The following is a 13,027-nucleotide window of genomic DNA, read 5'->3' as shown; positions in this document are numbered from 1 at the left end:
CTGCGGGCACATCACCTGGCTGGCCCGGCCTGCCCGATGCCCGGGGCCACTGGCTCCCACTGGCCTGGCCCCAGGCTCTGCTGTGCCCCCACCAGCCTGCTCGGACGACCTCCCTGCCGAGGCCCAGCGGGGCCAGTACCTGAGCCCAGCGGCCTCCTCCGCCGCGAGCCGGACCTGCCGCTCCAGGGCCTCCCGCCCGGCCAGCAGCTGGGCCTGCTCCGTGGCCAGAGTGTCCTTCTCCTGCAGTGCCCTCTGCAGCGCGTCCATCTGGGCCCCCTGGTCCTGAAGGCTTCGAGCCAGCTGCCCCTCCAGCGCCTGCTTCTCACGTGTGACCTGGGGGCGGGAGGCATGCAGGGGGGTCACCCCACGTGTGACTCCCAGCAAGGGCTGCCCACTCGGATAGTTGGCCGGGGGCTGGTGCCTGTCGGACTCCGCCTGGCATGGAAAATAGCACCGGGGCTGCTTCTGCTACAGGGTCCCCACGAGCAGAGATGAGCCCGCGCGCAGCCGTGGCCCCGACACTCCGATGAGTTTAACTGAGGACCGCAAGGCTCTGGGTGTGACACAGACGCCCAGCCGAGAGACCCAGGGCCCTGCACACCTCCCGAGTCTGCCGAGAAACCAGTATCATCCCCATGGAGGTTGGCACGGCAGGGAGGTGCAGACAGACAGGCAGCCCCGGCCATGTGCGGACATGCCCGCAGGAGAAGGATGGGGTGCTTGCTCCGTGCCCTCAGGCTTTCTGGAGCCTCAGCGAGGACAGTACAGGTCTGCGAGGGACAAGCAACAGACCAACCAGCCGGCAGGAGCATCCCTGTGCCCGGGCACAGCTGGATGAGCCGTCGGCATCCCAAGAGTCATGGGGGATAGTTCAGTGATGGTGCTAGGACTCCCACGTTGGGAGTGAAAGGGAGCAGACTTCTGGCCACCAACTACTCTGGGGCACGGAGCATCAGTCACCTGAAGCAACAGGAGTGTCTGTTCCCCGGAGTATCAGTCCCCTGCAGTGTGAATCACCTGAAGTAACAGGAGTATCTGTCCCCTGGAGTACCAGTCCCCTGGAGTATCTTTTCCCTGGAGTATCTGTCCCCTGGAGCATCAGTCCCCTGCAGTGTGAGTCACCCCGAGCATCAGTCACCTGAAGTAATGAGAGTATCTGCCCCCTGGAGTATCAGTCCCCTGCAGTGTGAGTCACCTGAAGTATCAATCATCTGAGGTAACAGGAGTATCTGTCCCCTGGAGTATCTTTTCCCTGGAGTATCTGTCCCCTGGAGCATCGGTCTCCTGCAGTGTGAGCCCCCTGGAGTATCAGTCCCTTAGAGCATCAGTCCCCTGCAGTGTGAGTCACCCAGAGCATCAGTCACCTGAAGTAACGGGAGTATCTGTCCCTAGAGTATCAGTCCCCAGCAGTATCTGTTCCCTGGAGTAACAAGAGTATCTGTCCTCTGGAGAATCTGTCCCTGGAGCATCAGTACGCTGTAATGTCAGTCACCGAGAGTATCAGTCCCCGGGAGTATGAGTCACCTGCAGCCACTGGAGTATCAGTCACCGGAACATTGGTCAGGGGAGTATCTGTCCCTGGAGCCACAGTCAGCACCAGCAGTCACTGGAGGGCCGAGGGAAACCCAGTTTCTGCTCTCAGGGTTTTCTCAGGCTTCTGGGGCTACCCTGGGAGCTGTGGGCATCCTAGGGGGGCTTCCAAGCCCCGGATAAACCACAAGGAAGATAGGACACTCGTCCTCGGCCAGCTACGACCTTCGCAGGCAAGACCTCGGTGTCACCGCTGGTACAGGAGCCGGGGAGGGGCTCGCCTTTCCAAAGGCCCACCCGGGTTCCATCCCCATCACCACGTACGGCCCCCGAGTCCGCTGGGAGGGATTCCTGAGTGCAGAGCCAGGAGGGACCCCCGAGCACAGGGCGTGGCCCCCAAACACTCACAGTCCAGGCGTCCCGTGCTGGCGAGAGGGACTCAGCGGGGCTGGAGTGGCCCACTCACGGCCCAGCACTGACCACACCGTCCGCGTGCCTGAGAGGCCATCCTCAGCGCTCTCTCTAGACACTGACCCCAAAGCGCAGGCAAACCCCGGCATAGGCAGGGGACCTGCTGGTGCCCCGACAGGGCACCATGGTCGGGGTTCGACACAGCACAGCTCCAGCAACAGGGGCAGACACATGCGATGCCAGAGAAGCCGGGGAGAGGGCAGGAAGCCAGGCGCCGGCCGGGCCTCTTCCCTCCACCGAGCACAGGCCACGCAGAGCCCGTCCCCGCCGTGCCGGGAAGCCGGCACCCAGGGCTGCCCGCACACAGGCTGCTCTGGGGTGTGCCTGGTCCACGAGGGGCCTGACCAAGGGGAATTCGGAGCCTGACCCTGGGGGGACCCTGACCCTGGGAGGACCCAGACCCGACAGTGGGGCTATGCAGGGTCTGGCCTCTCGGTGGCCTCAGCCCGTCACACAGGCCGGGCCTTGCCCTGGCTCTGGCACTGGAAGCTCCGGAGCAGAACCCGCCCTTCCTGGTACTGGCGGGGCGGCACCTGGAGAGGAGAAGGGCATGGGGGTGGCGGGCAGTTCAGATGGCCAGTGAGGGCTGGCTGGCGAGCCCCTGGGAGGGGCGTTCTGGTGGCACAGACCTGGCCCTGGGTACTGGGACAGGCCTGATGGATTGTCCTTCCTCCCCAAGGTCCCTGTCCCCCGCCTCCCCAGCAGACAGTCAGGAAGTGCTGCTGTGGACCCAGGAGGCCACCAAGGCAGGAGCAGGGCAGGTCTACCCCACCTGCACACACTGGCAGGGCAAGTGGCCCATCCACGTTATGGGACACATGGCCTGTTCTCGCCATGGTGGCCCACGTGGCCCGTTCTCGCCGTGGTGGCCCATGTGGCCCGTTCTCGCCGTGGTGGCCCATATGACCCATTCCCAGCGTGGTGGCCCACGTGGCCCATTCTCAGCGTGGTAGCCCGCATGACCTGTTCTCGCCGTGGTGGCCCGCGTGGGTGCCCCCAGCATGTGGCTGCACATAGAAGAGACGGGCGTCCTGTGCCCTCACCTGGCCCACCTGCCCCTGTAGCTTGGCCTTCTCGCGCCGGAGCTGGGCTGCCTGGGCCTCCAGCTGCCGCCGCTGCTCCTCCAAGTCCCCGCACGCCTGCTGCAGACCCCGCCGCTCGGAGCCCGCCAGCTCCAGTTGCTGCTCTGCCCGCGACAGCTGCTCCCGGGCCTCTGCCCGCTCCCGCTCCAGCACCGCCTGCTGCTCCTGCAGCCCGTCCCGCTCCTGCTCCAGCTGCCATGGGACGGGACGGGGTGCGGGCTGACCTCCCTGGCTGCCCACCCAGAGTGGGGCTCCCTCTCTGCCCCTCCCCCCTCCCCTGTCCTCTGGGGGCCAGGACCAGGCCGGGCCTCACCTGCTGGACCAGGCGGTTCAGGGCGCCCTTATCCTGGGCCAGCTCCTCCATCAGCGCGGCCACCTTGGCGAGGGTGTCCCTCTGGCCCACCCCCTCCGACTTCAGCCGGGACACCAGGAGCTCCAGGTCAGCCTTGCTGGACTCAGCCTAGGGTCAGAGGTGAAGCAGGGGTGGAGGTCACCCAGCCAGAGTCGCCAGGTGGGACAAGGGTTTCCTGGGCATGGGTGAGGTGGGAGGGAAGGGGACCGGAGCCCATGGTGGGAGCCCCTGGGCGTGAAATGCGCGGCTGGGAGGGCCGGCAGGGTGCTGAGAGGGACAGAGACAGGGCCAGGCGTGCTCGGGGGTCATCAAAGAACATGCCAGTGGCCAGGGGAGGAGCTCGGGGGCGGCCCAGGGCGCGGCAGGGGGAGGGGCAGCATACCCGGGCCAGGGAGCCCTGCAGGCCAGCACGCTCACTCTCCGCAAGGTCCCTCTGCAGCCGCGTGGACACCAGTTCCTCCTCGAGACCCGAGACCGCCTCTTCCAGCTGCTCCAGGCGCCCTTGGCTGAGTCCAGAGGGCAGAAGGATGAGGGGCCCAGGAACCCCCATGGACAGCTGCATCTCCCCCAAGGGGCAACACACGATCCCAAAGTGTGGTGCCACTCTGGGTGGCCTCAGGTCAGGTCGCGATACGGCCAGGGACCGGGTGGTGGCCTCACTGGAGACCCTAGTCCACATGCTGGGGCTCCTCTGCTGGGCCTAGGATGGGGGCAATGGGTGGGTTGCTGGGGTGGAGATGGTGGGACCTGGGGGAACCTGGAGGGCCCGGCTCCTGGATGCCCCACTAAGTCCCCCAGCCCAGAGGGCACAAGGAAAGCCCATCCAGGGAATGCTAAGGGCAGTGAGCCCAGCCCCAGCACCCTGAGGCTCAGGAGGTGAAGTTCTCGCTTCCTATGTGCTTCCTCCGGCCCCGCCCCCGCCCCGCCCACCACACTGCAGCTGCCTGCGGCCCCGCCCCTCGCCCTGCCCACCTGCCCTACAGCTGCCTCTGGCCCCGCCCCTTTCCCCGCCCACCTGCTCTGCAGCTGGCGCTGGTCCTGCGCTCTCTGCTCCGCCCACCTGCCCTCCCACTGCTTGTGGCCCCGTCTCATCGCCCCGCCCACCTGCTCTGCAGCTACCGCTGGCCCCGCCCCGCCCCGCCCCCTGTCCTCAGCTGCCTCCGCCCCAGCCCTCGCCCCACCCACCTGCCCTCTGGTCCTGCCCCCCTCACCCCGCCCACCTGCCCTCTGGCCCCTGCCCTTCACCCCGCCCACCTGCCATCCGGCCCCACCCTGTCCCACTCAACTGCCCCGCCCCTCGCCCCGCCCACCCGGCCCCGCCCACCACTCCGGCCCCGCCCCATAACTCCGCCCACCTGCTCTACAGCTAGCTCTGGCCCCGCCTCCACCCCGCCCCCTCCCCTCAGCTGCCTCTGGCCCCGCCCCTCGTCCCACCCATCCACACTGCAGTTACCTCTGGCCCTGCCCCACCCCCTTCCATCCGGACCCGCCCTCTGGCCCCGCTTCACCTCACCCACCTGCCATTGGCCCCGCCCCTTGCCCCGCCCACCTGCCATCTGGCCCCGCCCACCCACACTGCAATCACGTCTGGTCACATCCCGCCCCCTCACCCCGCCCACCTGCCCTTCAGGCCCCGCCCTAGCCCCGCCCACCTACGCTGCAGTCACGTCTGACCACGGCCCCGCCCTCGCCCCGCCCACCCGCCCCTCCGGCCCCGCCCCTGGCCCCGCCCACCTGCTCTGCAGCTGCCGCCGGTCCTGCGCCCGCTGCTCCGCCAGCGCCTCGTGCTGCTCAGCCCCGAGCCGGACCTGCCGCTGCAGCTCCTCGTTCATGGCCTCCAGCCGGCGCTGCTCCAGCTCCCGCTCCGCCGCCTTCCTCCTCAGCCTCTCCGCCTCGGCCTCCAGGGCCGCCTTCTCCCTGGCGGTGCGGACCGAGGGCTCGGCTGGGGTGGGCCTGCGCTGGCCTGAGCCAGGGGGCCCTGGCCCTGACCCAAGTCCCACACGACTGCAGCCCCAGAGGCCTCGCTGGACCCCTGGCTACTCGCCTGCCCTGGTGCCCAGCAGGCCGAGCCCGTGTCCCGGCCAGCTCCCAACCTGAACGGGCGCTCCGTGACATTGTCGCAGGGCCTGTGGCCTGGAGGGGGGGGAGCCTGGCTTTGTGGCCACTGTGCAAGGGCCAGTGGGGTGTGCTGCGACCTGGGCAGGGCTGTGAAGAGGGCAGAGTGCAGCGGGCACTCTGCCAGGCCTGGGAGCTGAGCCTGGCCAGGGTGAGGATCAGGGGCCCGTGCCGGGCTATGAGGACTGGTCTGAGCTGGGCTGGTCTGAGCTGGTCTGGGCTGGTCTGAGCTCAGTTCTGGGCTGGTCTGGGCTGGTCTGAGCTGGTCTGGGCTGTTCTGGGCTGGGCAGGTCTGAGCTGATCTGGGCTGGTCTGGGCTAGTCTGAGCTCAGGTCTGAGCTGATCTGGGCTGGTCTGGGCTGGTCTGAGCTCAGGTCTGGGCTGGGCTGGTCTGGGCTGATCTGGGCTGCTCTGGGCTGGTCTGTGCTGAGGTCCGGCCCCCTCTGCACCCACCTCCCCAGCAGGTCGCTGGACGCTCTGCAGCTCTGGGCCTGCTGCCTCTGGACCGCCAGGGCGTCCCGGAGGGCCTCGCGCTCCTGCGCCCCCTCCTGCAGGCGCCTCCGTGCCGCCCGCCCCTCACGCTGGCTCTCAGACAGCTGCTCCCGCAGACGGGCCGTCTCCACCTGGGAGGCCTCCAGCTGCAGGCGCAAGTCCTGGGGGCAGGCAGGCCTGCATGAGCCCCTGACGGTGGCCGGCAGGGACCCCCGTCCCCCCAAAGGTGTGACCGACACGGGGCCCCCAGGGCCCCACCCGGCCACCCTGGCTTCCCCACCTGCTCCTGCTGCCGCCGTCTGGACAAGGCCCACCGCACGGCCTGCAGCGCGAGGCCTGGGGCCCCTGGGGAGTGGGCCCGGGCAGGGGACATGGCCTGTTGGGGGGACGCCATGCCCAGTGGGGTCCCCAGGCCGGCCTGCCCCTCCTCGCCTCCGGGGCCGCCCTTCGCATCCTCCTGGGCCACCTGCGGTGCAGAGGGCAGGATGGGGGCTGTGCTCCCGCCCTCCCACGTGACCGTCCCCAGGACGCGGCCCGCACCTGTGCTACGCTGCTCAGCTCCTGCCGGAGGGCTGCCACCTCCTCCGTGCAGTCCTCCTGTCCGCCTCCACGCGTCCCCGACTCCTGGGCCAGAGCAGAGCCTCAGCGGGGTGCGCCCCCCCACCCCAGGGTGCCCGGCCTGGCCGGCCCCACACACCCGCTGCTGGGCCTCGGCACGGAGGGCGCGGATGGTTCCCTCTGTCCTTGCGGCCTCGTCCCGGAGCTTCTCCAGCAGCTGGGCCTGCTCGGAGAGTCTGACACGCGGGCACCGTGAGGGGTGGCCCCCCCGGGGAGACACCCCGCCCCGCCCTGGCGGCCCGTCTGCCCACCTGGCCTGCAGCGCCAGCTTCTCGGCGTCCCAGCGCCCCTGCACCGCCTGGAGCCGCAGCTGCCCCTCGGGGGCCAAGGGCGGGCCACGCGCCTCCAGCCGCAGGGAGGAGGCCAGGTGCAGGCAGGCCGTGTGCAGGCGCCCGGCCGTGCGCGCCGCATCCACCCGCATGTCGGCCAGGCCCCTGCGGGCAGCTGTGCGTGACCTCCTGTGCTGCCGCGGCCCCCAAGGCCCCGGCGCAGCCAGCCAGGGGCCCGGAGAAGCGAGCCCTGGGTTCAACCACGTAGCAAGGGCTCCCAGGCTTGATGCCCTAAAAGGGAATCGCTGGAGACCCCCGCCCGCGCCCTGCCAGGGGGAGCAGTGTCCAACCCTGCCCTGGCTGGCGGCAGGGCCGGTGTCCCGCGCTCTGGGCAGTGCTGACCTGCGCCCCCAGGCTCCCTGTCCCCTGGGACCTGCGTGCGTGGCCACCTCACCTGTCCGTGGCCTCTCGCAGCTCCGCCAGGTGTGTCCTGAGCGCGGCCACCTGCCGCCGCAGCCGCAGGAAGGCCTGGGGCTCCCCGGGGCGTGCGTGCCGGGCCTGGCCGGGAGACGGAGCCCGTCACCCGCTGGGGATGGGCCCGGGTTCCCGAGAGGCTAGACACAGGCTCAGTGACAGTTGCCACCACGCAGAGCTGCCCAGACCAGCACCATGGCCGCAACTGGGGTGGGGTCACCTTGACTAGGGGGGGGGGAGGCTGGGCACTTGCCCTAGACACCGGTCACAGAGTGACCCAGGGGGCCACTGCCAAGGGCGAGCGTTTGCCAGGTTCCAGGTCGGGGGTGGACGCTGAGAAGTGAGTGTGGGGGCACACAGTGGTGGGAGGGGCGTGGCTGCATCCCTGAGGTCCAGGAGACGGACAAACAGGGTGCTGACTGTGTCCCCGGGAGCCCAGGGCAGGGCAGGCAGGGCTGGTGGGGTGCAGCAGGGGTCCTCCTGGAAGGTGGCCTGCCCAGGAGCAGGGCTGGCCCTTGAGTGCAGACCACGGCCCATGCACAGCTGTTGGGGAGTTTGGTCACTGTCGCCCTGAGATGCTCCTGCCCTCGTGATGGGGCCGGAGGGTGGGGAAGGATGGGCGGCACCTGGGGATGGGCCCTTGGGGGGGGGCCTGGGGCCTGGTGGGATCGTGGGGCGGGGCTGCAGGGTGGAGCCGGCGGGTAGGGTCTTGGGGCGGGGCCGGAGCAGTGGGGCGGGGTCGTGGGTAGGGCCGGGGTCCTGGGACTTGGCTGTGGGGGCTGGGCCTGTGGGAGGGGGAGGCAGGAGCAATGGGGCGTGGCCAAGGCGGGCCCGGACCGTGGGGGCGGGGCTGGTGGGGGGGCCAGGATCGTGGGCAGGACCTGGATCTTGGGGGCAGGCCAGCCCAGGACCGCGGGAGCAGGGCCTGACTCTTGGGGGCGGGGCCTGCTCGGTGGGGCGGGGCCTGCACGGTGGGGCGGGGCCTGCATGATGGGGCGGAGCCTGGATCTTGGGGCGGGGCCTGGATCAGGGGGCGGGGCCTGGATCAGGGGGCGGGGCCTTTTGCCCGGCTTGGCCTCCCCCTCCCCCCTCCCCCCGTCTCCGGGTGCCCCGGCAGCCCCTCTCCCGGCCCCGGCGTCCCCCTCCGCACCTCTCGCGGCCGCGGGGGCTCGGTCCCGCGCTGGGTCTCCCTCCGCTCCAGCTCGGCCCGCAGGTGCCGGACGCTGCCCGCCGCCCCCGCCAGCTCGCGCGCCAGCGCCTCGTTGGCCGCCCGCATGTGCTCCAGCTGCCCCCGGAGCAGCGCGTTCACCTGCGACAGCCCCGAGCCCCTGGACAGGCGGAGGCTAAGCTGGGCCCACCGCGGCCACAGCGCCCCGTTCCCACCGCCTCCCGGCCGGACCCAGGCTTCTCTCTCCAAACTGCCCACGCGCGTCCCTCCTGGGCTGACGCTCCACCAGGCCCAGCTGCGCGCTGGCCTGCACCCAGGGACGGGGCTGAGCCGTGTGGGGCTGCAGGGCGGGCACCTGGGACCCTCATTTCCCAAAGGGTGGCAGCCAGCAGGATGCAGGTGAAGGTGCTGCAGGCGCTGGGAGTGACCCGCAGGGACGCTGTGAGTGACCGTCAGCGATGCTGGACCCCCGACTCAGCAGGACGGGGCCCCTGGGAGGAGGCTGCCTACTGCCCACTCCTCTCTGCACTGCTCCAAGTCCTCACCTCTGCTCCGAGGCCTCCAGCCGGCCCAGGGCCTCCTCCAGGTCAGCGCTGTGCCGTAGCTCCGATGTCCGCAGCCGGGCCTGTGCCGTGTCCAGGCGGGCCTGTAGCTTTGGCGAGGAGGCCCGCACGCAGGCTGGTGGGCGGGTGCACGGGCCCTGTCCCGTGCCCCAGGCCCAAAACCTGTGCGACACCCCCGACAGGGACCCCCTGCTGGGCCCAGCCTCACCGACTCACCCCCTCGCTGAGTGCGTGGCATCTGGTGGCCAGCTGGTCCCGCTCGGCACCCGCCTGGGCCAGGAGCTCCTCGAGCCGGGCCAGCTCAGCCCTCAGCAGCTGGTTCTCCTCCTGCAGGTGCATGGTGGTCGGGGCCCCTGCATAGAACAGTCAGGGGCTCCTGGTCACTGGCCCCTCAGTGGCCCAGCCCTGCATGGTGGCCAGGCCCCGCCACCCACAGAGCGGTCAGGGGCTCTGCAGGGGACGGCCCCAGCTCTACCCTGGGACCCCGTGGCGGCCCCCCACCTCCCAGGGCCTGAGCCCCAGCCGACCTCGGAGTGCAGAGCCCGAGGGCTGGACACGGGACCCCTTGAGCAGTGACAGCTGCTGTCTCAGGGGCACTGGGTTCTGCTTCTCTCCAGCACCGCGTGTCCGGTGGGGACTGGACAGTCCCCCACTCTGAAAGAATGTCTCTGGGCAGTGGCCAGCAGGAGGGGCAGGCCTCACCTTCAGGCGGGCCCTCGCCCAGGCTGCCGGCCACGATGGCGCGGATGCGGGCGGGCACGGGGGTGGGGGGCGTCCTCCAGCTGTCCCCGCGCATAGTCAGTGTCCGATCCTCTTGGCGCGCCCCGGGGCCCAGCACCGTGTCCTGCAGCCTCTGAAACGACAACCAAGGGGGTCAGCTCCTGCTGTGGACCCCCGTGGGGAGACCCTCCCATGCGCCGGCTGCCAGGCTGCTCTGGGGGGTGCTTGAGCCCAGGGCCAGGCGTGGGCGGAGGCTTCCGCAGGGCTCAGTGCCGCCCTGACCTGCTCTGGAGGCCCGAGCACCGAGGAACTGGGCAGGAGGGCTGGGGGCACGTCCAAAGGCCCCAGCCAGTCTCACCCACCTCTGGGGCCCCAGACCCTCCTGCTCCGCCCCCAATCTCACCCATGACCCCCACTCCCCAGTGCCCTCGACCCTTTGCTGGGCTGAACTTCATCTGCCCCTGCCCTGGAGGAGGTGGACTTGGGGGGCTCCCTGTCCCCCTAGTTCACCACAGCCTGCACCCACCCAGCAGCCCCCAACCTTGTTTAGGAGGCGTGAGCAGGTCCTGCAGGACAGGCCTCCCTGTCACCCCGCCAGCTCGCCCCAGGGCCGCATTGCTCTTCCTGGCTGAGGGCAGGCTGAGGCAGAACGTGTGTGTGTGTGTGTGTGCGCGTGCATGTGCACCATAGTGCAAGCGTGTGCAAGTGTGTACATTTTCACACGTGTGCATATACATTTACATATGCATGCATGTCTGTATAAGCGTGTGTACATGTGTACATATGTGTGTGTGAATGCCAATATGCAACTCGTGTGTGTGTGTGTGTGTGTGGTGTGTGCTTCTCTGCCCGCTGAGGAGGGGAGTTTGTGCAGTGCCAGAAAGTGACCCCAGGAGAAGCCTGGCTGGAGGGGAGGGCCGGGGACCACCGCTGCACCCGAGGCCAGAGCGGACACGTGCCCCCAGCCCCTCACTCCCAGAATCACCCCCTAGTCCTGCACCCCTAGAACCACACCCTCAGTCCCCTCACCCCCAGTATGCACCCCCAAGCCCTGCCCTGACCCCAGCTGTGTGGGTCCCCTGCGTGGGCTGTCCCCTGCCCAGACCCCACCTGTGTGGGTCCCTGGGCTGTCCTAGGTCCAGCAATAGTGCCAATGCTGCCCCCATGTGGCTGTAAGTGGTGTTGCAGGCATCCTACTGCAAGGTGGTGCACTGGGGGCTCCCTGGGGCGGAACAGCACCCCTGCAGCTCTGCCAGCACGTGTCTCTGCCTACTCCCCCACGCTGGGGAGGACTCAGGCCGTTCAAGGTCAGCCCCGCCCCTGGTGGACCCTGAGTGTCCTGGCCCCGCCTCCCTCTGGGGCACCCGAGGCCTGGGGGTCCCTCTGTGGGCTGACAGCTGGTCCTCAACTAACAATGACACGAACCTGAGCCCCACTTCAGGCCCTGACGTCTTTCACCAAAGACCCGGAGCTAGCCAGCGTCAGGGAGGGTCGTGGGCCCCGGCCCTCTCTCCCCGTGGGAGAGAAGCAGCAGAGGTCCTGGCCGGGGCTGGGATGCGGGACAGGCAGCACCCGGGCCAGGCGCCGGGCAGAGGCCCAGATCCCAGCCCTCCGTGTCTGGTGCCTTCCACTCAGCCGGGCCAGTGTCCACCCCACTTGGACGGGCCCTAAGGCAGGACCCCAGGCCCCAGCGGGCTTGGTCACGCTGCCGTCCACTCCCGTGCCCCCACGCAGGGGCCCTGCAGCCCCCGAAGGCAGAAATTCCCCCCAACAGCTTTTTCCTGCCCAGCCGGAACTCTGCAGCCCCAAGCCGGTGGGGGGACACGGGACAGCTGGCACCGAGCGGGCCTTGCCTTCTGCCGGGAAAGGGCTGTGGGCAGACACGGCAAGGCCAGGCCTGGGAGCAGACTGGGAGGCCCTGAGCCTCCTCTGGGGGGCCCTCGGGAGCCCAGTCCTGCAGGACTTGGGCTTGGGGTTGTTCGTGCCTGGCTGAGAGGCACATGGAGGCGAAGTGGCCAAGGTGGGAACAGACACACCCGCTGGCTCAAGGGGCAGGACATGAGCCTGGCGAAGGTGGGCAGTTGCTACACGGCACCATGCTCTCGCCAGCATGGCCACAGCATGAGAACACAGCACACACACGTTCACATGTGTGTTTGCATGTGTTCACAGAAACACACAAGTGCCAGCACAGAGTACCCACATGATCATACAGTGTACACGCGTGCCAGCACCAACTCTCTTTGCGCACACGAACATCAGCCCACATGTGTCTATGCACGCAGCATCTCTCCATGAAGCATGTTAACACAAACTCACACGCAACACGCATATAACGTGAGCGTGCCTACACACATTGTGCATGCGTCTGCGGTATGTTAGCACAAACGCGCCTGTACATGATGCATGTGCATGTTTACATGTGTTCATATGCCACAGTCTTCTGCCCCCGCGCCTGGCTGTTCCTCGCCAGGGCCCCTTGGAGGGGAGCGGGTTGAGCTTTCCTCCCCGCCCCGACCAGGGCTCCGGCAGCCGAAGACCTCCAGAACCAGCCACCACCATGCTGAGACCACTCTCCACACACATGAAGGTACTGGCAGAGGGACAAAGCCACGCGGGTTCCGGGGCCGAGATCTCCAAGCCTACTCGAATTGGAGTCGAGCATCCTCCACCCAGATCCTCCAAATTCCAGTAGGCATTCACGGCCGCGCGACATCTTATCAGAACTTTTCTTTATGACATTTTATTATCTCATTCCTACTTTGGACAAACTTGCAGGCTATCGAATGTAGCCTGCCCACAGGGCAGAGTCTGGCAAACTCCCCGTGGCGCACCAAATATGCCAAATACCAGTAACAATGATGGGTCTCATTCTCCTAAAGAGCCGTGAATATAATCTCAGGGCTAGGATGAAAGAGACGTTACTGGGGCCTGCTCGAGGCAATCGACGAATAACAGGATGATGAAATGAAAAATGAAAAATATGCCACACATGCTCACACGTGTACCGGGTACACACTGCACATGTGCTGACCCAAATACATACAGTACACACACGTGTGCATGGGCTAATCCATGTGCCTGCACATGGTGTTCACACAAGTCCAGTCCCAGATGACTGGGCAGTGAGAGATGCAGCCCCTGACGACCCCGTGGCCTCCCACGGGGAAGAG

The 13,027-nt window shown here is 68.1% G+C and overlaps 1 protein-coding gene across 1 annotated transcript in view; it reads right to left on the bottom strand.

The window, feature by feature from the left end:
* The window catches only part of CROCC2 (ciliary rootlet coiled-coil, rootletin family member 2), a 28,607-nt gene that overhangs the window by 14,296 nt on the left and 1,284 nt on the right, over window positions 1-13,027 (bottom strand). The window contains exons 2-16 of the mRNA XM_056108367.1: window positions 9,828-9,987; window positions 9,351-9,487; window positions 9,117-9,223; window positions 8,554-8,731; window positions 7,384-7,487; window positions 6,912-7,094; window positions 6,740-6,836; window positions 6,583-6,666; window positions 6,323-6,508; window positions 6,004-6,203; window positions 5,170-5,352; window positions 3,818-3,941; window positions 3,397-3,543; window positions 3,045-3,275; window positions 140-333 (exon numbers count right to left, since the gene is read on the bottom strand). Coding sequence (XP_055964342.1) covers window positions 140-333; window positions 3,045-3,275; window positions 3,397-3,543; window positions 3,818-3,941; window positions 5,170-5,352; window positions 6,004-6,203; window positions 6,323-6,508; window positions 6,583-6,666; window positions 6,740-6,836; window positions 6,912-7,094; window positions 7,384-7,487; window positions 8,554-8,731; window positions 9,117-9,223; window positions 9,351-9,487; window positions 9,828-9,987 — 2,315 coding nt within the window. The remainder of the gene's footprint in view (window positions 1-139; window positions 334-3,044; window positions 3,276-3,396; window positions 3,544-3,817; window positions 3,942-5,169; window positions 5,353-6,003; window positions 6,204-6,322; window positions 6,509-6,582; window positions 6,667-6,739; window positions 6,837-6,911; window positions 7,095-7,383; window positions 7,488-8,553; window positions 8,732-9,116; window positions 9,224-9,350; window positions 9,488-9,827; window positions 9,988-13,027) is intronic.

The sequence above is a fragment of the Sorex fumeus genome, unplaced genomic scaffold, assembly GCF_029834395.1.
Source record: "Sorex fumeus unplaced genomic scaffold, SorFum_2.1 ptg000207l, whole genome shotgun sequence".
Taxonomy (NCBI): Eukaryota; Metazoa; Chordata; class Mammalia; order Eulipotyphla; family Soricidae; genus Sorex; species Sorex fumeus.
This window is presented reverse-complemented; position numbering and strand designations above follow the sequence as displayed.